Here is a 27,738-nt window from a genome sequence, read left to right on the forward strand (position 1 = left end):
CGAATAATGTCAATCAAATGGGTTTTCCGTCGTCGGAACGTGTAAACAAATCAAACGGGGCTGCTGCGGAATCAAGAACGTTTATGGTTCATGGAATCTTTACAGGGAAGTCGATGAATACTGACTAATAGCGAATGCTGAATACGATTGACATGGTTTATTGATTCTGATTGTCTGCCCTTTATAATTCAACAAAACTTTTTTCAACAGAAAAGACACTGCAAAACTCTGATGAATGTTACAGGAATGCTGCAAAGGAAAGATGAATCACTGTATACTTTATTTGCCTTGACTAATTATTTGTAAAACGAAGAGATATAATAATTTTGTCTCGCATCACACAATTAAAAACGATTTACATTATCTCTCTTGTACTTTTGCTCGCAGTAGCCAACATTAAGAATCTATCTGAACTGCAAATTACTGTCCATCGGATATTTATTCTCGCAACAAAAGAAGCGAAATGCGAAATTCTGTATCGAAGCTCGTCCCTCTGTGATAAGAAAAGCAACTGATTGTGTGGATCTAGCATTTCTTTATTATGAAAGGCCTATTTCTGGTAAATCGTCGCCGATGAGAAAGAAAACTCGTAATATTCTTTGAAAATCGGATCAAAAAGAAGGGAATTTCGAAGTATTCGTAAAAGTGTTTGTCCAGACTGGTGCAGCTTCCGTAACAGCAATTCTTTTCCAACTTTTCTCTCATCTGATTCATTCCAGATTCAGAATTCTGATTCATTCCAGATCCAGATATTCAGAAATATCGGAAGCAGAAGCAACAAACATGTCGTATAGAATACAATGCAGCAGATCGACCAATTATAGTAAAAGCATTGCACATTGTTCTATTCACTTCTGCCAAGGAGTTGTTAAACACTTGTGACATTTACACCTATTCTTTTGGCTTGATTTGAATCTCAAGATGAGCACGAGATTTGCTTTGGCTTCTATGCAAAAACGTGTTCGCGTCAGTAAACATAATAATCATAAACGAAACAGGAGTCTCTCTAATTAATTTAAATGTGCTATTTAAACATCTTTTGTTCTTCATTTCATACAGAGTTTTTTTTAACACCTAAGCGGCAATCATAAGCTGAATGCCGTGATAAAATTCTCGCAATCTCCACCATAGTTTTCCGAATGTTTTCCACGGCATGCGCTTGGCGAATGACCATTTTCCGAGTGAGTTGTGGTGCAGCTAAGCAAGGAAGATTTACAGTTTTCATACAATTGGCCTTCATTACACGCTTTGAAAACACATGCATCTGTTTAGATATTTTATCATCCTTTCTAACTCACAGAAATGCTTCCATCGTTATGAACTATGGTATATTGAAAGAGTTTTTACTCGGGTGTGTAAGTTGATGACGAGATGCACGATGGATGACGAGTTGATGACGAGATGCACGATGGATTTTTGAACGAAAAAGAAGCTACACTACTCTGCTAAATCTAGAGAAGCATTGAAATTGGGACACTTCTTTGCGACAAATATTTGCGGCTTCCAAGGCTTTTCATCTCCTGTTTCTCGTTATTTGATGGCCGAATTTCGTCAGTTCGGATATGCTTCAGCCGTCATAAGGTTTATGTTGCTGAAACTCTTTGCCTGTTCTCTTCGCCTCCACCACTTCCACTGTACTCCCGTTCGGCAATGCACGAGGAATTCATTTCCCTCAGAAACTGCCATTTTCCCTCGACCGCAGCTACAGCAAAAAGCCAAACTTTTCCCTTTTCGAAACATGGCGTCTTTCTGCCAGAGTCTCGGGCGAGTTCAGTGTCCGCGATTCCCCCTTGTTCGTCCGTTCGCCTTTTCGTTCTTCTGCAAATGCCACGGGCTTGTGCGGCTGCTTCTACTGCTGCTGGAGGGTGGACTTTTCCGGCAGCTAGGGGCCGCCACCACCTGTGTTCCGCGTGTGGTCGTGCAATGTCCGTGATGCTCGACGGGGTCGCAGGATGCACACAGACAGGCACAGCCAGACAGCGTACGTGGCAGCCAATTTTCTCCATCCATCTGTCTTCTGTCACGGTGGAAAATGCGGCAATTTTCTCGCTCATCATCCACATCGCTAACGATGACCGCGATGACCTCGCTGGTTGCGTGGCGCGTGAATGGTTTTCCATTTTCCTCCCATTTCGTATGCCAGTTTCCAGTCCTCCAGGCCGTTCTCACGTTGTACGATTTTCGTGAAAAACCCTGTCACGAAAATGCTGGGCATCGAGGGACCACCGCTGGTTTCGGGCTGGTGTTCTTTTATCGATTTTCCCTCCCGGCGGTGCCACTTGCCTCAGCCCCATCGGTCGCCCGTTCCATGTTCCGCAGCACCAGCAGCAGCTCGTGACGAAGGTGAGTCGAGTTCGGTGCTGTGGAGATTCGGGAAACTTCGTCGAGACCCGAGGCCACGATGAACAGCACGCACTGCGCCACCATTTGTTGGCCGCCAGCACCGGTCGTCGACGACGACATCATCGGGCGAGCATTTCCACCATCGCCGTCGTCGTCCACATCGCCCAGCGCTTTTCCTCGCTCTCTCTCGCTCGCTCGCTCGCTGGCACACTCTGGGGGTTCGATTGGATCTTCTCGCTTTCTCTCCGGCGTTATGCGCCCTTTTCCAAGGCCCCTTTCATCCATCCCTTGCCTTGCCTTGCCTTTTGCTACCTTTTTACCGGGGCCGGTTCCAGTGGATGCGTCGGCGCAGTACGCGCGCCTCCTTCTATCCCTTCTCGTCCGTTCACCAGCATCCTCTTCCACTACCATCCATCCATTCATCCACCCTGTGCCACGCTGCCTTTACTGAACCCTCTTTCGACGGGCACGATGACGACCACGACGACGACCACGACGACGACGACGACGAGGGCGCTATCTTCGAGCGATCGTGGTCTCCGCCTGGCACGTTCGGGTGCTGATGATCGGGAGGAACACACGGTACACCGCGGCATCGGTGGCTTCGTGCGCTCGTTTGCGCAACCTCGTTGGTCAGTCAGTTTTGTGCCGCGGCCAGCAACGTGACACCGGAGATCCGCGCGCCATCGTTCGCTGTCGCGCCACGTCGTTGTAAAGGGCGTTCTAGCAGGGTGGTTAAAGAAGGAGTAGAAGGAGTAGGAGGTGGTTAGTAGTGTACAAACGCACATACACGATACGTCGCTACACATACCAGCCCGTGGTGGTGGTGGAGGATTTTCCTCGGCCTCGTTCTCTGGCGCGCGCGTTCGAGCAGTTGATGTCGCGCATTCGAGCACCTGAGATTTCTCTCGTTCGGCGTTCAACATCGCGAGAGATAGAGAGAGTTTGTTAGTGCGTGCGTGTTCTCTGTGTGTCTCCTCTGTGGTAAAGTGGATTTTATTGAAATTTCACCCAGCAAGCCGTGGGGTGTGTGCGCGCAAACGAAACGGAACATCACCGCACTCGCGTTTGTGTCTCACTCGCGCACCGGTGCTGGTTGCTAGATGGTAAGTTGGCCAGCCAGCCAGCGAAGCATGGGTTTTTGGGTTGTATCATCATGTGGCGCGGTGGCGTCCGTGTTTGCTTTTTCTCCCAACAACGCGTTGTGCGTTGGTATTGGGGTTGTTTGACGTCGGTGTTGGTGCACGAGACGACGTTGGATTTTGTTTGTGACGGCCCTGACTCTTTTGCGGGCGGGTTGGGGGGTTGTTGATTGAGGGGGTGGGTTGCGTGGGTACCCACTCGAATGGGGTGGACGATCGTTGTGGTTCGATCGTTTCGAAGGACGAAGGAGCTGGTTCTCAAGCGGCTCTCCACTCGTACCGAGCATGCTCGCCGGGAAATCGATTAATTTGGGAGTAGTAGTAGTAGTAGTAGTAGTAGCCAAGCGTAGTACTACCAGGAGCAGTAGTAGTATGCAGAGAAAGAGAGAGAAAAATATCGGAGAACAAAGCAGTAGCTCTCTCGCTTCTTTTTCTCTCTTGTTGTACTACTTTGTTGTGTCATTCGGTTCACCACTTACGTTATACTGTTTCTTTGCCAACTTCTTTTTATATTGTTTATATATTTTCTTTATTGTTTTTTTTTCTTTTTAAATTGTTATGATACATGTTTATACATCACATTTATGGTTTTCTAAAGTTCATTCTTTTTCCTTATAATTTTTAAAATCAAAAGACCTTTAACACCACACTGTTACGGTAATTTAATCATTCTTCTTCACTTTTTTCCACAGAAAAAACAATTAATGAAAACAAAATCAAGTGAACAAGTTTAATTACTGCAGTTGCACTTCCAAAGAAGCAGTTCAGTGTTTAGTGGCATTTCTCCAGTGAAGTGAGCAAAGCCCACATAGCAGAGCACTCTTCCACACTCGGTGGAAAATGTATTGAAAAGGGCGTTGTGTGTACGTGCAACGTGGGCCCTGTGTGTTGGTGCGTGCAGGTGCAAGTGTTCTTGGCCACCCCACAAAGGAAATACCCAAGGATTAGCAGCAGTAAACGGATTACAAAACCCCAGACAACAAACCGGTACGCGTACGGGCGTGCGGAGGGGCAAATGACAAGCGCCGCCACAGCCACAGCCATGCTAGGTGGTGCTGGTGGTGGTGGTGATGGTGGCAAGGGGGCGGCAATGACGCCCGGTCGGGATACTGCACCCCCGCCACCCGCCACCCTCAAGGACTCTCGACTGTCGGCAACGTCGGTAGCGGACGGAAGCGTGGGTCGGCGGAGCACCCAATCCCAATCACCTCCGGCCTCCTCTACCACGGCCACTGCGGCCGCCTCACCGTCGCTACCGCTGGCGGGCATGATGACGATGGCCGGCCTGATGATGATGCCGGGGGACGCGGAGCGCATCCGAATGCGCTCGAATGCAAGCAATCGGCGACGCGTCAAGGACTTCAACGACAGCATAACTTGCACCCTCTGCAATGGATACCTGATCGAGGCAACCACCATCAACGACTGTCTGCACGCATGTGAGTACATGTGGGAGGAGGAGGAGGAGGAGATGGAAGGGAAGTCTGGGGAAGGGGCATTAATTGAGATTGCAAACGTTACGCATATGGTAGGCCTGCAAGGCACATCCCAATCGAAAACAGATGCTCTCGTGTCTGATGCGCGGTTGTCTTGAGAATGCCGGCACGTTTACAAGCTCATTAACCACTTTTAGTTGTAGTAAAAAGGGGTATTAAAAGTAGACATAGTAGTATGAGTAGTTAAGTCACATTAAATCGATTCTTAACCCCTGGGGAACAGGAAATCTTCTATAATTGCGATCAATTGTTGTAAAGCATCCCCACGCACTCACTTGCACTCCAGTGCGCCGTCGCTTTGTCTTGGTTTAAGGCGTCTTTATGGAATGATTTGTTTTATTATGATTTGCATCCCCTCCACCACGCTCAATGTAGACATTATGAGTTACTGCCATCAATTGCGAGTTGGTAGGAGAAGTAAATGTTTGCTTTGCAGAAACACATTACACGATAATGCCACTGTCGCAGGTAAGATTTATCATAATATTCAATAATCCCGGATAAAACACAGGGCTTTACATTTTGATCCAGATCGTCTAACATTCCTGACGTTCCTGCGCTTCCAAATGAATTGAAAGCCTGACGGCAGAACATGTCAGCAAACAGGGTTTCGACCATGAAACCACTCGGCTGGCTAGCTTCAACTCAATTGACGTCCAATTCAAACATTTAATCAATTGCCACAAACTCACACAACAGCTACCTGTCAACTGAATGATCCGCTGTCGATGGCATAGTGGCATTCGCTTTCATCCGGAATGCTGCTACTAACCACTATCCCTGCCTTCGGTTGCTGAATGTTTCGAAATGGATGTTTCAAAGAGATTTCGCACAACAACCCGGTACGGGCATTGCCCGGGTACACGAATGGTCACTTTTATGATTTTGCATAACAGAAAAGCCGATAAAATATTGATTTTGCGCCTGGGAACCGGCAAAACGGTAACGTTCTGCTGCTGCTCCTCATATACCATGGCCTGCACGTTTGATGGACCTGGTGCTGGTGCTGCATTACGGCTGCAAAGAGGCAATTCTTGCATAATTGATAGAGAGAAACCGAGAGAAAGAGTGAGCCTTCTACTCACCCCCGGTACAGTCTGCTAGTTCGTTTCAAGTCAATCCGTACCGGATCAGTCGGATGGACGGGAATCTGAAGGATTTTAACGTGAAAAGCGTAACATTTGGATTGAGATTCTGAGACTGGCTTTGTTGCGATTGTGTTCAGCTACTGTTCAAAAGGCCTCGGATCAAGAACTGCTTGTAATCCGGTGCCATCTTTTACAACACACTCTTCCCGTGGGTGCTTTTTCTTCCGCCACTGTTCTTAGTAACAGTTCTAACCTCAGCACGATTCTTCATTAGATATTGTTGCTCGCTTCGCTTCTCCTCCCGGAAGCAGGAGCTCCAACGGCCCACGGTTTACGATTCATAAAACAACCAATTTTCGATTACTGCTTCCTCTCTACCGCACCGGTGAAAAGGCCCAGGGGGTTGCGGCCATTTTTGGGGGAGCCGAAGTTGGTGCTTTGGGGAGTTTCGCTGTCGTTGACATAAAAACCGCTGGTTATAAAAATGCAACGACCGTAGCTATGCCGTAATACAGTGCGTCGCTTTTGGAGCACGTTTCGATCGGAGGAAGAGCTGCGAGAGGAAGTTATGGCCAGTGGAGAGCGCGCGCGCACGCACGCGAATACCGCGTGTGTCATCGTAGATGTTGGTTTTTGGTTGTGAAGAAAAAAAAACAATTTGTCCTTCCAAGACTCCAGTGCTTTGTTCAAGCGGAAATTAGCGTAGATCCGTTTAATATCTAGTGCCCGGAGACAAAATGAAATTTAATCGCTCCTTATACACACTCGCGCCAGACGGATCTGTCCACACGCGTTCGCGTTGCCGAATTCCTATCAACACTCCCATCACGCTCGCCTCTCAGTTCGGCGCTAGTCTCTCCGTTTGCGTGCGTGGTGTGCGCGGTGTGCGCGGTTCTAAAAATGGGCGAAATGAAATGCCGATAAATCATGCGCGAGTGTGAAGTAAACATTAACAACTTTTCGGCATCTCGGCTGGATGGTGTTGCTGGAGATCTTTTCTGTTTGTATTTTGCGCTTCTTCGGTTTACAAATGACATCACCCGGGTTGTTGTGTCTAGGCGTTTGCATGGTGATCTCAAGAACCTTTCCATTGGCTATTTCTCTTGAATCTATTTATTTAGAACGACTCGAATCGATCGATTGACTTCTTCGTATTATTATGGAATAAATCTTGTATTCTAATTCAGTATAATTACACAAATTTTTAAGGAAAACATACGATTTCGATTGAATTCGTATTTTCTCTTCTCTTCGGCCTCTCTTGAATCTATTTATTGGAAGCTGGTCCTATCGGATCCTACATCTTCCGGAAGTCCAAAGCATCTTTACCTCCTCCTCTTTCCAATCGCATACCCCAATGTATGGGTATCATTTCCAAAGGCGCAGACGGACCTAACCGATAATTCAAATTCCATTTGTGGACCCGCCGTTCGAGGTGTTAAATGTCTTCCGCTGGGTAGTTTGCGGTGAGGGCTATAAACGTGCGATTTCACATTTCGGTATTCGATTTATCTGTCGCACTGGCCACAAGGATGGCGGACGGGATCGAACCCCCCCCCCCTCTCCAGACCAACCGGCGTTAAACGGATCAACGGGGATCTGCCTACAGGACACCCAAGGAAACATCCTTGGACACACACCCGCTTAGGCTGACCTTCCGGTGTAGAAGGAAGGAGATGCAAACAAAAAAACGGATCAAATTGCGGACTGATTTTCGATTCTCGGACATTTATCTTCGCCTTTTGCCTTTTGCTGCTCGTTGTGGGCAAGAGAAGAATAAATTCCCGAAAAAAAGGCGAATTGCCTAGGCTGCAAAGTACTCCCCTGTGGCAAATATCGACGGCCAGTTGTCGGCAGCAGCAGCAGCAGTGGTGTTGGTGGTGGTGTGCAATGGCAATCATATATCTTTAATAGATTTCATCTAATAAAGTACGGTACGCCGACGCACACATAGAGAGAGAGAGAGAGAGAGAGAGAGAGAGAGAGAGAGAGAGAGAGAGAGAGAGAGAGAGAGAGAGAGAGACCGGATCTGGAGGCGCCCATCTGATAAGGGTCACCACGTGGTAAATCTCGGTTTTTATGACCGAACCAGGGGAAGACGACAACAACGAGGACAAGGACGAACGAGGGTCCTTTTTGGACTATGCCTATTCAGCAAGGAACACGCCAGGATCTTCCAGGACGTTCCTCTTCGCCTTTGCTGTGCCGAGAAGGTTTTAAGGTCGTCCGTACGTTCCAGGCCGTACCTCTGGCACTGGCGCTTCTCCGAAGCCGAAGCGCATGGCGTTGCGAAGGGGAATCCTGCGTCCTGCGTACCTTCGTCTCAAAACATTCCAGTTTCCTTCCACTTCCCTTTCTCCTGTGATCCCCCAGGGGTGTTTCTGACGATGTGCTACTTCTCGCTCGCACACACCCCGAGTGAGTTTCATAGGTCTCTGCGCGTAGATAAGGGGAATACCGGGACTCGTGCCCGATGTATTCGCGTAATTCCGCGTGTGGATGTTTGCCACCGAAAGGCCGTAGGGGGATAACACTGTCTTCCCTTTTTCTCACTCACTCTCATTGGTTTAGAGAGAGCGACACGTGAACCCGGAGTGATTGCAATATTTCATTTCAATAAGATGCTGTTTTCAGCAGCTCGTCGTCGTCATCTCGGGTGCTGCTGCTGTGGTATGATCTGGAGTTCTTGGTGTGAGAGGTCGCCGTTTTCACCTCGTGACACGTCACGTTTGATTGAAGTTGTGTGCAAGCTGGCTATAGTAGTAGTTTGAGAAGGAAGGAAAAGGACAAGGAAAAAGTCTACAGTAGCGTCTTCTGGTCCCTTTAAGAATTAATTTTAATTCAATTACAACTTAGCGAGTTCCCGTGTTCTGGCACTGGAATTCAGAACTTTCAAAAATGCTCGCCCATGCGTTGAAACAAAATATGAATATTCAGAGATGATGATGGTGTTTGTGGAACTTATCGGTCTCCGAAAGGAAGGATCGGCCGGCGTGTCTTCGTGGCCAGTGATGTCGTCCAGTGTGCCCGAACATCGTGTAATAATTTGTACAAACAACAACCGGATCCCAAGATCCGAACCATCATCGCTTCGCGCTCCGCTCCGCGAAGGGTGAGAACACGTGGTGGATCCGTGGTGTCTCTTCTAGCGTGCAGAGGGTGAACAAGTGGACGGTGAAGGGGAAAAATAAATAGGAAATTAGAATAATAGAATAATAGGAGGTAGAGCGCAAACGGCGGCGCCCCTTCTGCTGCTTCTCCGGTTCGTCGTGAGCTCGTCGTGAAGAACCTTCTTCTGGACACGGCGCTGAAGCGGCGGCCTCTGGTGCTGTTGCTGCTGCTCAAGAAATCAGTCAACCACGGATTTGGTGGTGTGAGCTGTGCGCACTGTTACGCCGCACTGACTCTCGTGGTCTTGTGGGGTGGCACAGGCACACAGGCACACAAACACCATATTACAGGAGGCATTTGGTGGCCCGTTTTACCGCGCTTTTGATTCCGGAATGTTTTACGGCTCAACCGGCGGCATTGCCTACCGTTTCCGTGCCTTCTGGTATCTGGAATTCAGTATCTGAGAGTACAACGCACACCACCATGACGACGACGAATCCCTTTTTCCACGCGGGAATATAATGCGTGGAGGATGTTTGTTCGTCGCACGCGAAATCATAACGAGGTTCAGCTGCGTTTGCTGCGTAATCGTCAAAGACAAAGTGAGACTTGTACGTGTGTCTCGTTGTACGTGTGTCTATCTGTCGTGAGACGAAGGATGAATATGTAGCGCCCAAGCGACGGCTTGTGCCAAAAACCATCTGCTGCAGCCATCCGAGCCTCCGGTTTAAGCCTTTCGCCATCGCCATCGTGCTCGCCAGCGTTCAAAACGCCATCGCTGGGTGGCACTGGGACCCCCCCCTCCCCTCTGCCCCCCTTCGGGTTCGGGGTGGCCTACATTTCCGGTTTTCTCTCCCGTTTTTGCTGTTGTTGTTGTTGCTGGCTGCCTCGTAGGCTTGCCAGTGAGTGCCGCAGCGAACGACGACGACGACGACAGCGGCTACGGTGCTGGCTTGGTTTCATCGAAAAAATGGGAACAAAGTGTGCCCTAAGGTGGCCGAGAGAGCCGGTCCGGCCGGTGACATGACACTAGAGCAGGCAGCAGCAGGCCTGGGGTCGGTTTTGAAGTAGCAGCCTCGTCGTAGGCTGCGCTGATGGAAAATGGGCGAAAGCAGTGCTTGACGGCGTGCCTGTGGTGCTGTCATTTGCAGAAGCAGGTTAGAAATGGCTTTGGGTTTCTTTTTTCAATTAATTTATGCACTTATGTTGCTTTGAAGTGGTGGGATATGAGATTTAGTATTAAACTTGTAAACAGACATCGCAAACGAATCACTGAAAATTGGTCTGGAAATCAAGAGGTTTGTATAGTATTGAAATAAAAAAAGAAACTCCTCTAAATCTCGCAGCACACTGATGGTTGATAAGAAATGCTGAAAAGTTGCTGACGCGACAGCAGCAGCAGTAGCCACGCCAGCACAATTTCCCTCGGAGAAGAAAAATGAGAGCAACCTGCTGCTGCTGCTGCTGCTGCTACTGAGCGGAGAAAGGCTCTACATGGCTCAGCCTCTACCTTACGTTTGCTTGGCTACCGATGGCTTGGTGAAAATGAGGAAAATGCCACCAGAGAGAGCAAGAGAGCGTGCGCGACCGAGAGAGCGAGGTGGAAAGTGATAAAAATATGCAATACAGCGTCTCTACGGCTCTCTTTGGCGCAAACAAATTGCCGCCAGAGACACGACAGCGAGACGAGGCACACGCAACCGAGAACCTTAGAGCCGCAGCGCCGAGCCGAGTGGAGGGAAAACCGGTGAAAAACTAAGCTGCTGAAGGTGTAGGTGGTGGTGGGGTGGTCCCGCTTATTGTTTCGTGCGTCAGCAAGAGAGACAACCTCTCGGTGGCACTGCAAGCGAGCGAGGGAGCGAGCGAGAGTGTCGAGCTGAGGGCGATTGAAAGGGACACCCGGCGCACACCAGCTCGGGCGTCAGGTTGTTAGCAGACAGGGCGAGGAAAGGAGGGTTAGGGGATCACTTTTCCCATTCTGTTTTGATCCCGTACCCCCTTTTCACCACCACACGGTCCGTCCGGTCCTCTTGTCAGCACACGCCACGGCCAAGGGGTGCATACAAATGAGAAAGAAAATGATGTTCCAGCCCAAGAGGCCGTGAGTGTGTATGTGTGTTTGTTTGTGTCACTCGGAAGTGTCTCTCTCCCATGGCTGCGTGTCTAATGCCTATCCGCAAATGGGCTCTCTCTCGCTCCCTCTCTCTCTCTCTCTCTTGGCGGCTTTTCCGGTTTTCTTCTAAACCCGCGAACGAAGTTTTTGGGAAACTCTCCGAACGAGCAGAGGCCCGAGAAGATTGATGTATTTCCTTTCTTTCTTTCGTGCTCTTTGTCTTTGTTTTGTTCTTTTTCTCCGTTTTTATTACTCTCTGTGCCTTTCTTACCAGCACTCTTGTTTAACTTCGCTTGCCAGCTTTTACTGTTTGAAGATCTGTTTTTGTTTGTTTTTTTTCCTTCTTCTTCTTCTCTTCCTGCTTCTTTATGATTTCATCTCGCGTTCGCAGGTTTATGCTCTTGTTCCGGCGCTCTTCTCCCTGGTGTTCACTGGATATGGGATTTTCTTTTGCATTTCAGCACATCAGCAGCGCTGCCGCTTCCGCTACACACTTGTCATTTGCTTTTGTGCGGAAATTGCCAGTCTCAGCGAAGATACAAGACACCGTTAGATGGAGATGTTTTGGATGACTGGGTTCGGTTACTGAGTTTCTGTGTCTTTATGTTGTCTAGTTCGTACCGGAATCTCTCTAAGGTTCATTGATGTTGGTTTTGGTGTCATTCTTTGTTTTGTTTTGTTTTATTTCATTTCATTTTACTTGCTGAAAAATCTTCCAATACTTTAATCCTGTTTCATACGACTTTCGTTCTCTTTTTCTTATTATAACCAGTCTTAAAGCATTTCTAGTTGACAACTGTTTCAACCGGAACTAATCTCTTTAGAGTATCTCGCTAAGCATCTACCAAGAAGAGTGAAGACAATAATTCAATAATTAACTAATCTCCTCGATGTGTCAACCGGAGTGTCGCCACTATCGGCCCCGGTCCCCAAGATCGACATTTCGTTTCTCCCGGTTTGACTTTCGTAATCCATCATAACATTCCACAACCACCATGAGTCCGTTGCGACTGCTTCCTCCTCTTCCTTCTCATCGCATCGAAGACGTTTTATGATTTTTATTGGTCCGCGCGACCGATTAATTAATGAGCGGTCTCGCGCGCGCGCGCGCGCCAAGCTGCCGACCGATTGCGCCGACTGCTGCATCATCAGCACCATCGGACCCGGCCAGGCGGCGGAATGGGGGGGGGGGGGGGGGTGATTACGCAAAGAAAACGAACGCACACAGCGTGCTGCCACAGCCAACCAAATTTGGTCCATGGGGTAGAGGCCCGCAGCAGCAGCGTATCGCAGCGAACCCAAAAAAGGCCGCAAAGACGCGGAACGTGTTGCTTCCATCTAATTTAAACAAATTTATGGTTATTCCGCGCTTCGTAATCGCAATCGCGGTGGCTCCTTCTTGATGCTGCTGCTGGTGGAGGGCAAGGAGCAGTGATGTTCGAATGCTCACCAAGAAAGAAGGCATCGCGAACGAGGCGCGACTAACGTGGCTGACGGCGACGACGGTGCGGTTGTTATTTTCTTTCGATTAAGTGGTATCTTGACCCGAAGCCGTTCGGCAGCGGGAGGGATTCTTATTTTTTGGAGAAATTATGGCCGATTAATGTAAACAAATTGGCGCTTACAATGCTCTCTGGGATCGAAGAAGGTGCAGACTCCAATCAGCCAGCCAGCACGTTGGATGCTTCGCATACGGTTCTTCTTGAATGACGAGCTCAACGTGATCATCCCATGTTGCGACACTGTTTCGATCTGTTTCGTGCACACACAAATGCACACACAAAAAAAAACATCTCTCTCTGGTTGGGGATTTGCACAATTGGCAGTTCGGCATCGGTTAGGACAGAAGAGAAGCTCATGATGAGAATTCCCCAAGTGGCACACTGCGGATTTGAGACGCCTTCGTTCGACGTTAGCAGCTTGCTGAGTAAGAGTTCATTTGGCAAAGAATTAATTCCAAATATGCGCAACCAATTTCAATTAAAAGCGAAACAAAGTTACCGCCAGATCTCGGATCTAGAGCGGAGTCGGCGGAGACTTCGTTTGCGTATTCGCTTCACACCGGGAGTAGCTTCGTGAAGTACCGTGAAAGTTCTGACACAGCAAACGATGGTACGGCCCCCCAAGGGGGACCACTATGGTGTGTGCCGGTGCCGGAACGTTTTCATCCGGAACTTGCTCGCCTGGATGGTCCCGGGCGCAGGGCCCATGGCGATGGTATCGCGTTGTTCCACTGTTTTTCCTTGTGTGTTTCGTTCCCGCTGCCTCCCCGGTGTCTTGTGTCTTTTGTTCTTTCTTTCTCTTTGCGCCAAACTCTTGCTGCATGCGCTAGTGCGGGAGTATGATACATGCATGAAGCGCCTCGGCATCTCGGCTCACGTATATGCACGTTTAATATCGAGTTTCCCCTTAGGACAGAGAGACGGAAGTTGGGGAAAAAGTGGCGTACAATTTTCCCAGTTTTCATTCAACGAACCGGGTCGCTCTCTCCAACCCTTTTCCTTTCCTTAAGCTCAGCTAAAGAGACTACGCCAACGCAACTGGAGACCCAGGCCCCTAATGGCCACAATTATGTCGCCGTTTGGGACAACTTACCTTTGGCCGTAAAGCTGCAATTGCGCTCGCGAACCAAAGAAGCGATGAAAAGCCATCTTTTCACCGTTTGTACGACAAACCCCCGTAAAGTCGTAATGAGATGGACCGTTTGAAGACAGGAATGTGAACGTCGCCTTCTTCGTGACTTCTTTTGTGACCTTTTTGTGTTGTACCGAGGGATGTACTGGGTATTCCCTGTACCATGACACAACTCTATTCGTAAAGTGTTTTAAGAGATAATGAGCGCTTGAGGAACAAATGCAACTCTATCACGAGCCGTCATAATGATATGGAAGCATTTAGGTGCCCAATGGATTCAATAATCATCGTCGTTCCTCACAGCGCCCAACGGAGCACGAATCTGATGCCGCTCCAGTTTGCGCTCGGTTACCGTTTGATTGGCTAGAATCGGCTCGTCTCGGCTTCTGTGGCCGCAAAAATCCGACATTCGAACGTGCCACGAAACCCCATTTTTGCTCTGGTCGATCTCAAACGACCCACCGGAACGAACCACCACGGCCAACATGATGCTGATGGTAGAATGGCAGAAAGCACGAAACACGCAGAGAGAGAGAGAGAGAGAACCTAGCGCCGAAAGAACGGTTCTGGATCATGATTATGTTCGTACCGCAGTTGTTAATCTGCTTCGCCGTGGGACCCTTTTTCTCCGGATTGTTTTCCTTCCTTCTTCGTTCTTCTTCGTTGTTTTAACCGGATCCGCTCCTTCGCATCGTGGCACACCGGAGGAAATAAAGTTTGGCGTTTTTTTTTTGTAGCGTGATTAAGGGATGGCAGGGACGGGGCCGAAGAAGGGGTAGGTGTTTGGGTTCATATCCTACTCGCCCCCCACACTTCTCGAAATGTGTTTTTTGGACAGTTTTCCCCATGGATGAGGTCGGCCTCCTGGTCGGTCGGTCCGATTGGATGGATTGTTGGTAGCGGGAAAAAGTTTCTTCCTCGGTGGTCGGAGCAGTGGCTTCGAAGTGAAGCTGGAAGCGAACAAGGGAAGCAACACCATAAGCGAGGGGGAGGGTGTAACATCCTACGCTTAGAAGGAGGGAAAAAAGCTTCTTCTCCACGGGCACGCGAGAGGTAAATGTGTCCGCAACCGTCGTCACCTGAGATCAAAACAAATTCCAAGTTACGACGATAGGGGGTTTACGGTCCGTAATGGGGTTTTGTGTGGGTTTGGGGAGGACGGAACGGTTTTCTGGTGGAGAGATTTCTAACCTTCCAACTTTCCTTACCCAACCGGACGTAAAATTAAGACATTTCCTCAACATGCTGCCACTTCCTCAAAATTAGAGTGATTGACATTCCTTGAGATGGTGCTCGCGGTGAGAAGTTAGCATCACATCTGGCTACTTTGAAAACTGTCGTGCGGAGTGACAGATGCAAGAGCAAAACTAAGTAGCCATAGGTAGAAGGATTCCGTTGTGTCGAGAGTTGCGTGCAGTATCAATTGAAAAGTTTAAAAGAAGATTCAACTAAGTTAACAAAGTTAACTAATTGAAATCCCGCACCATGCAAGTATTATATTAATGATGAAGTGCTGTTGCTGATCTACTCTTTACTGTCGCAACGTTTCGACTTTCCTTTTGTAGTGCACAACATGAAGTAGAGTCCATCTAACACCGACTAGGTAAAGTAGAAGAGAAAACAATACCACGGTGCAGCAAAGCTCTCGGTAAAAAGCCACCTTCGGGGGCCTATGTTTACCTAATAAAGTAGGCTAATCGATGAGGAAAGGCTTCACTTCGCTCACATTTCACTATCGAATCACCCATCGACGGATAGCCCATCCCCACCGAGCCCACCGGCTGGAACCTGGATAAGCACCCGAAAGTGGGAGAAAACAAAAGTAAAAACGGATTTTAATTTCATCCGGATCGGTCACCTCGTTGACAGTGGTTCCGTGATAGGCGCGCTCGCACCCTGAAGCCGGCAATCGCGTGACCACGAAAGAGACACAAACATCACGGGCAGAGATTAACGCGGGCGTCAAGCAGGCGGCGAGGTGATTACGATCACACTTTTGACACTTCCCTTCAGCGGTTCATCAGCGGTGGAGTTCAGTGTCAATCGTCGACGCTGGTGTCGCCTTCCGTTGCTGCTCGCTCGCTCGCTCGCTCGGTCGGTCTGTTTGCATAGCGATTGATTTAAAGGTGAGCTGGTGACGGACTCAGTGGTTCGCCAAGTGTCTACGGCTGCCAGTGGAGATGGAATCGCTTTTTCGATTCCGCGTACACCTGGCCATGATTGAACAGTTCGTAACTGTCACAACAAAGAGCGGCAGAGTCGAGAGACAAGCGAGCGAGCGAGCAAGGTGTGAGAACATGAGGGGCGATGATGATTGACTGTGTCACCCCCCGGGACCGCTTCCTAATCATAAGATCGTTCTGCTCTCCGACGGCGTGACGACGATGATGATGATGATGCCGACGAGCTTTGATGGAGGGGATGGTTTGTGGCTACTGTGGATGATAAATGTACTGTCGCACGACCACTCCGTCTACCCTTACTGGTCACCAGCAGCAGCATAGGGCAATCAGGTGGTTCGGACCGACGGGGTACGGATTTTCCTCGTTTTTTACAGATTTCATCGTCACCAATCGGTAGGAAGAAGCTATTAGTCACTGTCTCGCTGTCCGTTCGGCCGAGTGCTACCATTGGGAGTTGTCAATTCCCTATTTAATTTATATTTGAACGCCAATTAGTGAGTGGTTGATGCTTGAGCTTTTGTTTTTACTGATTAGAACATCACGTTGTGCGATAGCAGTTGATTAGTTGGCTCGTTTTTGTAGATAACATTAGTGTAGAATGGTGGCTCCAAATAATAGTAATTCGTAGGTCACCTCAATCGCATTGTAGAACTCTTTGTGTAAACCTGTCGCAAACCACACGCCACGCCAAACCAATCGCGGTCGATAATCGTTTTCCTTTCCTTTCTCACGCTTTTCGTTACAGTTTGCCGATCGTGCATCGTGCAATACCTCGGCTCGCACAAATACTGTCCCAGATGCAAGTCCTACAACAGCAAACCAGTTACGGTCACCAGCCTCAGGTAATTATGGGTGGAGTGAGGGTTGGAGCCTACGAGCTAACGGGCTTATGCCATCTCACCATCTTTCTCGAACCGTACTCACCATCTGTCTACCTTGACCAGAACGCAGTGGCCTGTACGCGCGTTCTCCCCACCCGTCCAGCCAGATCATAGGTTGTCAAATGATGACAAATTATCATTTTCATTCCCGGGATCTCTAGCAGTTCGCTAAGGTTGCATCTGCGTTGCCTGCCCTCTTTGTTTGAATGCCGTAATGCACTCGTGCACTGCACCGAATGCACCGTGACAGTGGACAGAGTTTGCACAACTCTCTTTCTCTATTCCGTTGAGGTGATTCTTCCCTGATGCCAGCGTATGCGACGTCCGGTCTCTGTGTGTGGGTACGATTTTTTGGGGTGGCCCTGTTGCGATTGCGCGCAAACTCCGCTCGAGGGCGTCATCGGTATGTTTGGAACGCTTGGAAAATGTTTTCCACGATGTGTTTGCTGCTCGCTAGTTGGAATATGTTGTTGTTATTTCCTTCTTATCATGCCACCGTTGCGATATGCACTGTTAGCTATACTAACGATTGCAATTTGCTTCAATTTCTCGTCACTTTTTACAGGCCTGACCGTACACTGCGGGCTCTCGTTTACAAGCTAGTGCCAGGGCTGCACAAATCGGAAATCCAAAGAATGGTCCAGTTCTACAACGAAAGGCAACCTGGCTCCGGTAGTCTGGCGGGGGCCAACGACGACAGCGTCGACCATCTACAGGCGCTACTGGAAGACCAGAACTTCTATTCGCCCGACGAACCGATCAGGTAAGCTGCGAGGGAGTCCTCCGGAACTATTCCAGCGTGGAATTTAGACGAATCATGGTTTCTAATCGATGGACAACGTCTTCTTTCTCACTCTACACAGCCTTTCGCTGGAATACCACTACGATACGCTGGCGGATTGTGGTGTGGTGTCAGAGTTAGAGGAGAAGAAGGTTCCCATCACCTATCTGCAGTGTCCGGCCGCGGTGACCGTCCATCATCTGTACAAGTTCATTCTCACCAAGAATGGGCTGCTGGTCGGATCGGACAACATTCGCGTCGAGATCATCTACGAGGACGAAATCCTGCCGCACGATTTCACGCTGATGGATGTGGCCTACTGCTTCGACTACAAGCGGGTAAGTGCGGGACTTCTCCATTGTTTTTGAATTTCAGAAATCTCTCCAAAATAGTCCATCGTCTTGAAGTACGTGAAAAAAAACTCATCGACATTTGAAAAGGAAGGGAATCGAAACGCATGAAAGCAACGCATCCAGCAAACTTGTATGCTGGCTGCAGGGGTGTCCAGGGTGTATGATTCTAATTTCCTGCCCCTCCCAACCCAACTGGTTGAGCGTTGGAAGTAGCTTTGTTTTTGTCATTCAGAGTCGCCTTCAAAAGGATAATTGGAAAAACTTGTTCTGCGGTAGAATCGAGCGTACATACGAGGGACTTTTGCGGAATCCTGAAAAAGACTCCTTACTCACTGGCAGAAGCAAACGAAACTAATCAACGTCACACAAGCCCTGGGGTGGTTAGGGCACTCTCTAGACCTACCGTTGTGCATTTGATGATTTGAATTGATCCTTACGAAGATCCTCTAGGCGTCTGGCAAGATGCGGAACACACGAACACGTCTCCATTTCTGTGATAATTGAAAGACACCACATCACCACCACCAGCACCTGGTCTGGTATCTGGTCTCTGGAGAGGGATTGAATGGCGCAGCTAAACGAAAAGGGAAAAATGCAATTCGCCACGGATGAATGCATCCTGGCCACGGGATGTGGACCCCACGAATTATCACGGACGCTTGAGGTTTTTCCCGCTTCCCACCATCACGTGAACGAAACACGCAAGAATCTGTGAAAAGAAATCAGCGATTGTACGCGCTCGTCTTCTCCGCTCCGCTTCAAACATTCCACGCCGACAGCAAACGGGTGGGAGGAAGGGAGGGAGGGTGTGAAGCGAGATGATGGTGATGTTTATGCTCGAGCGACGAGAAGCAGCGCGGGCTGAAATCTCTCGCGAACCCTTCGGAACGGGCTTCAAGTGGCCACTTCACAGCATAGGGCTGGCAGCATGATGGGCCAGAAAAAGGGATAGCGACCGGCAGCGTCAGTCGGGGAGAGAAAGAGATAGATAGAGAGAGAGAGCCATCGAGTGTACAGGCATGAAAAGGACGGGAACTCGGCTCGAAACAGTGCCGCATGACGATGAGGTGTTTGAATCTGGCTTTTTCTCGCTGAAGAAGTACAGTGATGTACCATCAGGTCACAATAAATGTGGCAGGCAGCAGCAGCACCATCAGTGGCATGAAATGAAATGCTACCCTGGATCCCGCTAATACCCAGTTCTGGAAGGATTTTTTTCCCAAGAAACTTGAGCCACTTGAGAAGCATCTTGACGCGTACCTAATGTGTCCAACATTTGGTACCGATTACATGATTTCTGGTGACAACATAAAAAAGGGTGTAGGGTGACGATCATCATCGAATTACTGGTCTGGTGCCGCTAGATTGGCCACATTGACATTGCAGCAAAATCCGAAACTCACTGTCGGTGGCCAAGAGCGTCCAGCGACGAGAGCGCTACGTGAAATGGGCCGATACGGCGCCGCGAGGGCCAAGTGCGAAGACGCATACGGTTTCTCGCACCGCGGAATCAGTGTGGAAGCGGCGAAATGAAAATAATTAATAGTAATTATGTTGAGCGATTGCCTCGATAAGCACTAGGAGGAGGCCCCCCCACCAGCAGTGCGCCGCTTCGTTGAAGATTCTGTTGCTGCTGCTGCTGCTGCTGCTGCTAGTGCCTCCTCCTTCTTCCATCACAGCAGCAGAGAGCACAACTCTGAAAATAATAACGACCGTGATGATGATGATGATGATGGTGATGGTGATGATGATGATGATGACTTGTGATGATCTGTGGATAAGAGGAAGCAAGAGAAATGCGATGGCCAATGGCTGGCTGGCTGGCTGCCGCCGTTCTTGCTTCAACCGCCAGCCAAACAAACGTTTTCGTCGATTCCCGAATTACGGTGCTGCCTAGACCGCAGCAACATGTAGCGCTGACTTCACAGGGTTCGAAGTAGAACGGATCCACTTGGAAGCAGCGAGGTCATCCATTTTTTTTTGTTTTTGGGGACAAGGACATCCAGATAACGCCGCGTACCGGTTTGTTTGCGGTCCACAAGTCGCGTACGAGGGCATCACGCATCACGGCGAGAGTTTTATCTTTCCGATCAGCGAAGGACGGGAGCTAGCTGGCCGAGATGAGCTGTTGGCTAGCTCGGAGTGTTCCGTGATGACGACGAAGATTGAAATGTCAGCAAAAGGTGTTACTCGCATGCACTAGGGAGAGAGAGAGAGAGAGAGAGAGAGAGTATCATGTAATGCGATACGGATCAAAACGGGATTCTCGCGCGATGATGATGTCGCGATACACGGAGTCTGTGGCGGTCGGGAGAATGAGAATGGAGATGTGTTCATCTGAAGTGTACACGATTATCATCACTTATCACTTATTGGTGTTAGGTCTACATATTGATTGTGTCGATGATGTATGAGCACTTATACGAATACTGTTTTGAAAACAATTGTAGAACGAAGAGAGTAGATGAATAAAATAAAAGAGCTTCTTTCATATTGGAGGTGCCTTCGACAACATGGTGTCAACATCCCAAATACTGTGGTGGCATTCTACGATCCTTTTGGTAATATTCTAAAAAGAGAAATTCCCATCCAAGGACTCCATGTTCTGGTTTGCAGAACGGAACAACATTCCGTAACCTGATACCGTCTACCCACTTTCGGTACATGCAGTGCCATATATTGCATCGTTCAGCATCGTAACTGCGCAACTAACAGTACCATTTCTATTTTCTTTCCTCCTTTTTTTTCGCTCTCTACCTTCACCTCCGTCAGGTACTGCCGATGCGCTTCTTCTATCGCATTTTCATCCATCCGACCACGAAACCGGCCCAATCGGCCATTGGCAGTCAGCAGCAGTGGGTTGAGGAGCAGGATAAAAATAGCAGCAGAAGCGGCGCGGGCAGCGGCAGCGGAACTACGGCAGCAGCAGCAGCAGCAGCAACTGCTGCCAACACCCCAAGCACTGCCAACGCCACGACACGCAACAACGGCCAGCGCGGTGGCAACAACCCGAAGGAAACGGGTGGCCATGGACCGGGAAAGGCGGGTACGATGGCGGCAACTTCGGCGACGAGCACGATGGATCGTCCTCGGGAGGAGATCGCTAATAATAGCTCACCTGCTGGTGGCAACAAGGAGAACACGGTCAGTAATGGCGTTAATGGTCATCATAAGGTCACCACTGCGGCTACTGCAAGTGCTGCCGACAGTACCAGTAGCACTGTCGTCACTGGCATCAACCGAGCGACTCCTTCGAACCAGAGGAAACCTACCTCACCGGTTACCGGAGCTGGCCGGAAGCTGTCCCCGGAAGTGGAAAAGAAGACGGCCATCAAGTCAAACGGAGTAGGAGTGAACGGAACCGGTGGTTTGAAGATGGTGCTGGTGTCAAAACCGAAAAGTCCAGTTCTGCCAAAGGCCGAACAGGAAAAGAACAGTTCACTGAAGGTACTACAACCATCGACGACCTCAGAAACAGCGGCGAAACTACCAGCTAGCTACTCGAAAGCTTCCCAACAAACCACGGGAGCATCGTCGGCCAAATCAGCACCGAAAGCCAAAAGCCCGGATGCACAGCGAGCAAAAGGTGGTGACGATCCGGCACCGAGTCAACTTAAATGCTACGTCAATCTGAAGAAGCAAACAGTCGTCGGAAGCACCACCATTGCTGCCAGTCAGAGCCAGACGAAGGAGATTCCCAGATTGAAGATTGAACTTCCTCGACTTAAGTCAAAGGGAAATGGTGGCAGTCCCTCGAGCAGCAGCAGCTCATCGGCCGCAACATCTCCTTCCTCATCGGCCGCATCCTCCTCGACCGGCAAGAGCCCAGTGTGGCCAATGGCCAAAGAAGAGTACGCCAAAACGATCGGCCTCAAGCCAGTTTATGCCGCCGTTCCGGCACCGATCGAAGAGGCATCGTCGAAGCGTCGCAAAGAGCGAGATGAACCGGAAGAGGTAATCGATGCATTGTCGTCGTCGTCGTCCCACCGGAAGCGCAAGAAGGGCAAACACTCGAAGGAGGCCGGAAAGCGGCGCAAGCTGCACGCCGAAATCTCCTCGCAGCAGGACACCAGCCTCAAGATGAAGGTGAAGCTGACGGAGAAACCGCCGAAGCACGAGCGACTGAGATCGACGGGAAATGAAGAGGACTCTCCGCCGGCCATTAACACCACTACCAGCACAGGCAACAGCAGCAGCGTTTCAGCGCAAGTCACTGCTGCACCCTCGAAGCCAAAGACTCCTCCAACGCCACCGATGGTGAGCGTTCCGGTGCCAGCACCCACTGTACCGGAAGTTGCGAAAGTGATTGACATCACCAAGGACGACGATGATGTGAAGTTTGTGCATGAGCAGCCACCGAAACCCACCGGTGGCACAGCCACAACCGGTGGTGGTATTTCCGCGAAGGACAAACTCAGTGAAATGCGCGCGATACGCCACAAACCGATGGTCTACATTCCGAATCTGGATCGTAGCCTCTCGGCCGACAGTGCCAGTGGTACGGCTTTCAATTCACTGATCGAGAGCGTACAGGCGAAGGTCACAGGCAATCGGGCGCTAGTGGCACCAGCAACGACCCAGCAACAAGTGTCCTCGACATCGACCACTGTTTCGGCTCCGTCGAGCATCGCCAGTGTACCGTTGGTGAAACCAACTCCAGCCCTGATAGCAGCTGCTGGACTACCGACATCCGCCGGTGCGGCATCGTCGCTGGTTGGTAAGTCACAACCACGTACACCGATCCTTTCACCCCGGACCATGCAATCCTATCCTCCGCTCGCTTATCCGCTGTCCAACACAACGACGGCGGCCAATACACCAGTGTCCTTGGCTGGTACCCCTGCCAGTATCCGGACCATGGCTGCACCGATGAAGCGATCGATTAGCAACGATGCTTCGAACGGAAGGGGTGGATCACCACCCCAACCTAAGCTGGCACGTATGGAGCCACCATCGCTGGTTTCGCCACTCGTTGGACAAAGCGCCAAAAAGTCCACCCCAATTCAGGCGCCAATGTTCAACTTCGCCAAGGGTGCCAATCGGGCTAAAGCGGCCCAACAAGCAGCTGGATTGATGATCCAACAACAGCAGCAGCAGCAGCAGCAACAGTTGCCGATCGAGCCACCACCATACCGATCACCGATCAGCTCGAGCTACACCAAGGAGATCGGCTCAAAGAAACCGATTCCCAATCTGCTGATACCCCCCTCCTCGATCAGCGTCACGAAGATGTCGGACCTGGGTGCGTCCCATGCATCCGCCATGGTTGACTGTCGGCCACCGGTCGAGATTCTACGAATTCCGCCCACGGCGCCCGTTGCTGATAAGCCAACGCTATCACCCTTCACCACACCACCACCGGTCACACCACCGGCGAAGTCATCGAGCGGCACGACACCAAAGACCACCCGTCCACCGCCGGCCACCATTCCGCTGATAAAGATCAAGAAGCCCACGACAACAACTACTGCTGCTGGTGGTGAATCGGTGACGAGCGGTACACTCCCTGGAATGACTCCCCTGACACCGGGAATGCTCCAGAAACTGGCTGCCGTTCGTCCACAACCAACGGAATCTTCAAAACCAGCTGCATCCAGTGGTGCTGGCGGTACCGGGAACGTTCTTGACCTCTCCGGTATACGGCAGCACATTTCCGACGAGGTTATCATTCTCGATCATAGTCCAGTGAAGGCTGGCGGTTCGATCGATACGATCGGCACGAAAACGATGATGCGCCCAGACGGTAACCGAAATCGGAAGTTTACCTCGGATGTGATGGGATTCTCGGTTCCCAGCACGACACCGTTGTCGACGGGCAAAACGTTGGCACCGTTGCCGAAGCTGACGGAGATTAACCGCAACCGGAACCTGGCCGTACGGCAACCGAACGCTTCGATACGCAACATTCCCAATCCATCGGCGCTCGCCTTTCGTGGGGCACAATCCGGGACGTCCATGACGTCCGGTGGTGGTGCTGGGAGCGGTGCTGGAGGTGCGGTATCCACTACCTCGTCCGCATCGGCTCCTCGACCGACGAACGGTAGCGCATCCGCTGCCACGGTAACCGCTGCTCATGCGCACAGCAACGGAAACAGTCTGAACGGTCACTCGAAGTCAGCGAATGGTGGTGGTGGTGGTGGTGTTACTGCTACTGCTGGAAGCCCGGCCAGTGTTTCGACTACCAGATCTCCTTCACTGAACGGAAGCCACAACAATAACAACAGCAAACATGCCAACGCCAACACTACGCCAGCCAGCCAGACAGCAGCTACTACCAACGGTGCCACTGGCGGTGCTACTGGTGGCGCTGGCATGAAGAAAACCATCGAAACGGTTGCAGCCGTCCTGAAGGCAGCAGCAGCTACGGCCGATAGTGCCACTACTACCGCTGGTGCTCGTAGTCCAACCGTGACAACCAGCACCACAACAACCGTACAGAATGGCAGCAACGTGGCGACTACCGCGTCGGAACCGATGCGAAAACCACTTGCTGGCAACACTGTTACCTCGAGCACTACCGCACCGGTTACTACGAATGGTGGCAACGTCGTGAGGACAAGCAGTGTCACCAGCGCTACCAGTGCCAGTGTGACGAGCTCCGTCAGCTCCACGAACACGCCCAATACGGCAAGTATCATAAACGTGGGTTAACGTGGGATTATCCTGAAGGATTTAAGGGGACAGAGGAAGACACGGGACATGGATGCTGTCCGAATTTATGTATTTTAATGTCTTATCCCAGCACATTCTATACCATAGTTAGTTTGCTCGCGTAATACTATTTCTTCTTAGTAAGCAATCCAACAACTTCATTCAATGATCTTTTCGCTAAAATCATAAACTCCTCAATACTGGTGCAGTATGACACAAGATATGCAACCACAATAATCTCACTGCATGCAAGAAAGGCTATGTGTTTAGATGTTAGGAAGTCCGGCAGGATAAGTTATTTATTTCCAATCAACCAGTGAATGTGCATAACTGGAAAGCAAGCGAGTTGCAGTGAGATTCATTAAAAATGATTCCATAATCGCTACAAATCTGCAGAATGGAAGGCGCAGAACCTTCTGTCGAGCTTGCTGCCAGTGAGTAGAACTCGCGTAGAACGCACGGCAAGATCGTGAAGAAAGCAAACAAATTGCAAACACATGAAACAATATGAAGGTAGTAGCGCACTGTGTACGTCCACAAGTAGGACATTTATTTTTATGCTTTCTGTTTTCCTTTGAACTCGGTCCACGCTCTGGCGTCTGCTCCAGGGCTGCTGGTGGCGCAGTTGTACGTTGCAAAAACAGTGCACCAGTTCACTTGCGGTTTGGTTGATGTTATTGGATACTCTTTTTCAATTCGTAACTTCTCAAAATAGCAAAGAAAGAGTACCGGTACACTGTGTGTTCGCTTTGAGCATCTGTATCAGCTCTGCAACTGAATAAACACAGATAAACATCTGGTTCGCTTCTATCGAGATATGAATTGAGGACGTTAGGCAGCAAAATAGATGAATGTTTGTAGATTGCCACTTGAGCAATACAACGGGAACAGATTGTGGTGAAATTTCCACTGCTAATGTTTAAACAAACAAACCGGCAAATCAAAACGTTTACACTCGCTAACGGATCACTGATAACGCGGACAAAGAAATGAGGGATTACGAACAGGCAAACGCGCTGGGCATCGGCAGAATGTCATTTATGAAATTAATATATTTAAAAATGATTTCGGTACCGCGCACATTAGCCTCGCCGCAGCATCACCAGCGGGGGTAGGCACATGCGGGACCACCTTGGGACCCACCCGATGTGGACACCGCCATGGGAGCGATGCTCGCTGAGAAAGGAATGAGAAACGAAGATCGATTGATAATTGAAGTAAATCGAAAAATTATTGACTCCTCACGGGGCTCTCCGGATCCGGGGGATCCGTTCGATCGTGTCTGGAGCTCGCTCGAAATCGCTTTTTTATTTATTCATCAATTGGATATTAATGCTCCGAGAGGGTTTCCCATGATGCTGTGAACGCTCCACGATGCTGATGATGAGTTAACTCTCCGTTTCAGTCACATAAACATCGTTTCATATTGTTTCTTTGTTTTGTAGCATAAGTTTGTGAGTTGATTTGTTGTTTAGGAACCGATCTTTGAACGATAAATGGTAGATCAGGCCTCAGGTGCGTCAGTTGTAAATAGTTTTCCATTCCTTAGAATTGTTTTCGCTCCTAGACAAGTTTGTAAAAAAGTAAGTAATGTTCACGTTCTCAAGTGTCCAACAACTGCAATCTTAGTGTAAGTTTAGCAGCCGGCGCAATGAATTGAATTCGTTGTGCTTCACTCTTCTACAATTTCTGCGTTTAGAAGCTAAATGTAAACATAATTATTGGAACGTTCATCCATTTATCCTATAGGTGGTGATAGGTGTACAATCTCTAGATGGATTTTCAGCAACAAAGCTACTGAGGCTAGACACACGTCAAAAGTGAGCATAATTTTGGTCCGCTGCGGAGGCACAGACCGCCGTCAGGGGTCGAATATGATTCATTCAATCTAGTATAACCAATTATGATATTCTCTCAGGGTGAGCAACAGGAAATAAAGAAACATTAGTGGCCAGCATCCACAGTAGACGGACATATGCGTATATACATACAACGGTACCCATACTCACGTAGCCATTAGGTGGAATGTAGAGCAAATTGGATAATAGATGTAAAATAGCAAGCATGCCAGCAAGCAAGCAAGCAAGTAGGAGGTTGGTAGTCGTCGCGGTCGAAGCGCTACGAATTGTTCCGCAGACGCTCGTACCATTGACAAATGGGAATGTTGAGGGCCAACTGAAGGAGCCACGCAACAGATAAGACAAATAAGGGACGGATGGGTGGGCTGGGCTGGGCTGGCAGAATAGAAAAGAGAAAACTTTGCTTCGCCAAAGGGACAGTAAATAGACCATGCAAACAACGTGTTGGAAGGTACAAATGGCCCACCCACGGGATGGCACGTACATAAATAGCCATCCCACCTTGAGCTACCCAACCGAACACACAAACTCACTTACCCAACCAACTGGCCAGCCAGACGGACCCATGTGTAATATGTTTGTAATCCCGTGGCCACACCGTGCGGCCCGTCAGCGAAACGCGTATATGAATAATAAACGTCAAAAAAGGGAAAATAAGATAATCAATATTTGAACGTATCGCGCGTTTTATTTGTGTTGTTGTTACGGCAGGGTGAGGGGGGGGGGGAACCCGGGGGGGTCTGTAGTGAAGTATCACCCACTGACCAGTGGTCGAGCTCGTCTTTCATATCACAATAATATCGCATGCGGCGGAACGGTTGTGGTTGGTTGAGGTTTTGGAGGAAACCCGCTGGAAACCCGTTGGACCCGAACCGATCGCTGCGCTCCAGGTACCGCATCAGGTCCGCACCGCTAATCAATCTTTATGGAGCTGTTGAAGGATGTGCTTGGCCATAACCCGTTCACACGCGCGGCAGGTAATGTATCTTGCGTGAAGGCAGTATTGAGATAAATTGTTTCTCGCCTGTTTGTTTGGTATGTTATAAATGTACTGTTCGGGGTTTATGGAGTTATGCATTATGTTGGTTTTTCGGTTTTATTGT

The 27,738-nt window shown here is 49.5% G+C and overlaps 1 protein-coding gene across 1 annotated transcript; it reads left to right on the forward strand.

Moving 5' to 3' along the window:
* The first annotated feature begins 3,059 nt into the window (after positions 1-3,059).
* LOC126577354 (protein suppressor 2 of zeste) lies at positions 3,060-27,292 on the forward strand. Its single transcript, XM_050238900.1, has 6 exons — positions 3,060-3,449; positions 4,178-4,924; positions 16,856-16,952; positions 17,557-17,754; positions 17,855-18,110; positions 20,898-27,292. Exons 2-6 carry the CDS (start codon positions 4,501-4,503, stop codon positions 24,774-24,776), a joined length of 4,854 nt encoding a protein of 1,617 aa, XP_050094857.1. The 5' UTR covers positions 3,060-3,449; positions 4,178-4,500; the 3' UTR covers positions 24,777-27,292.
* Positions 27,293-27,738: the final 446 nt, after the last annotated feature.

Source organism: Anopheles aquasalis, chromosome 3, assembly GCF_943734665.1.
Source record: "Anopheles aquasalis chromosome 3, idAnoAquaMG_Q_19, whole genome shotgun sequence".
Lineage (NCBI taxonomy): Eukaryota > Metazoa > Arthropoda > Insecta > Diptera > Culicidae > Anopheles > Anopheles aquasalis.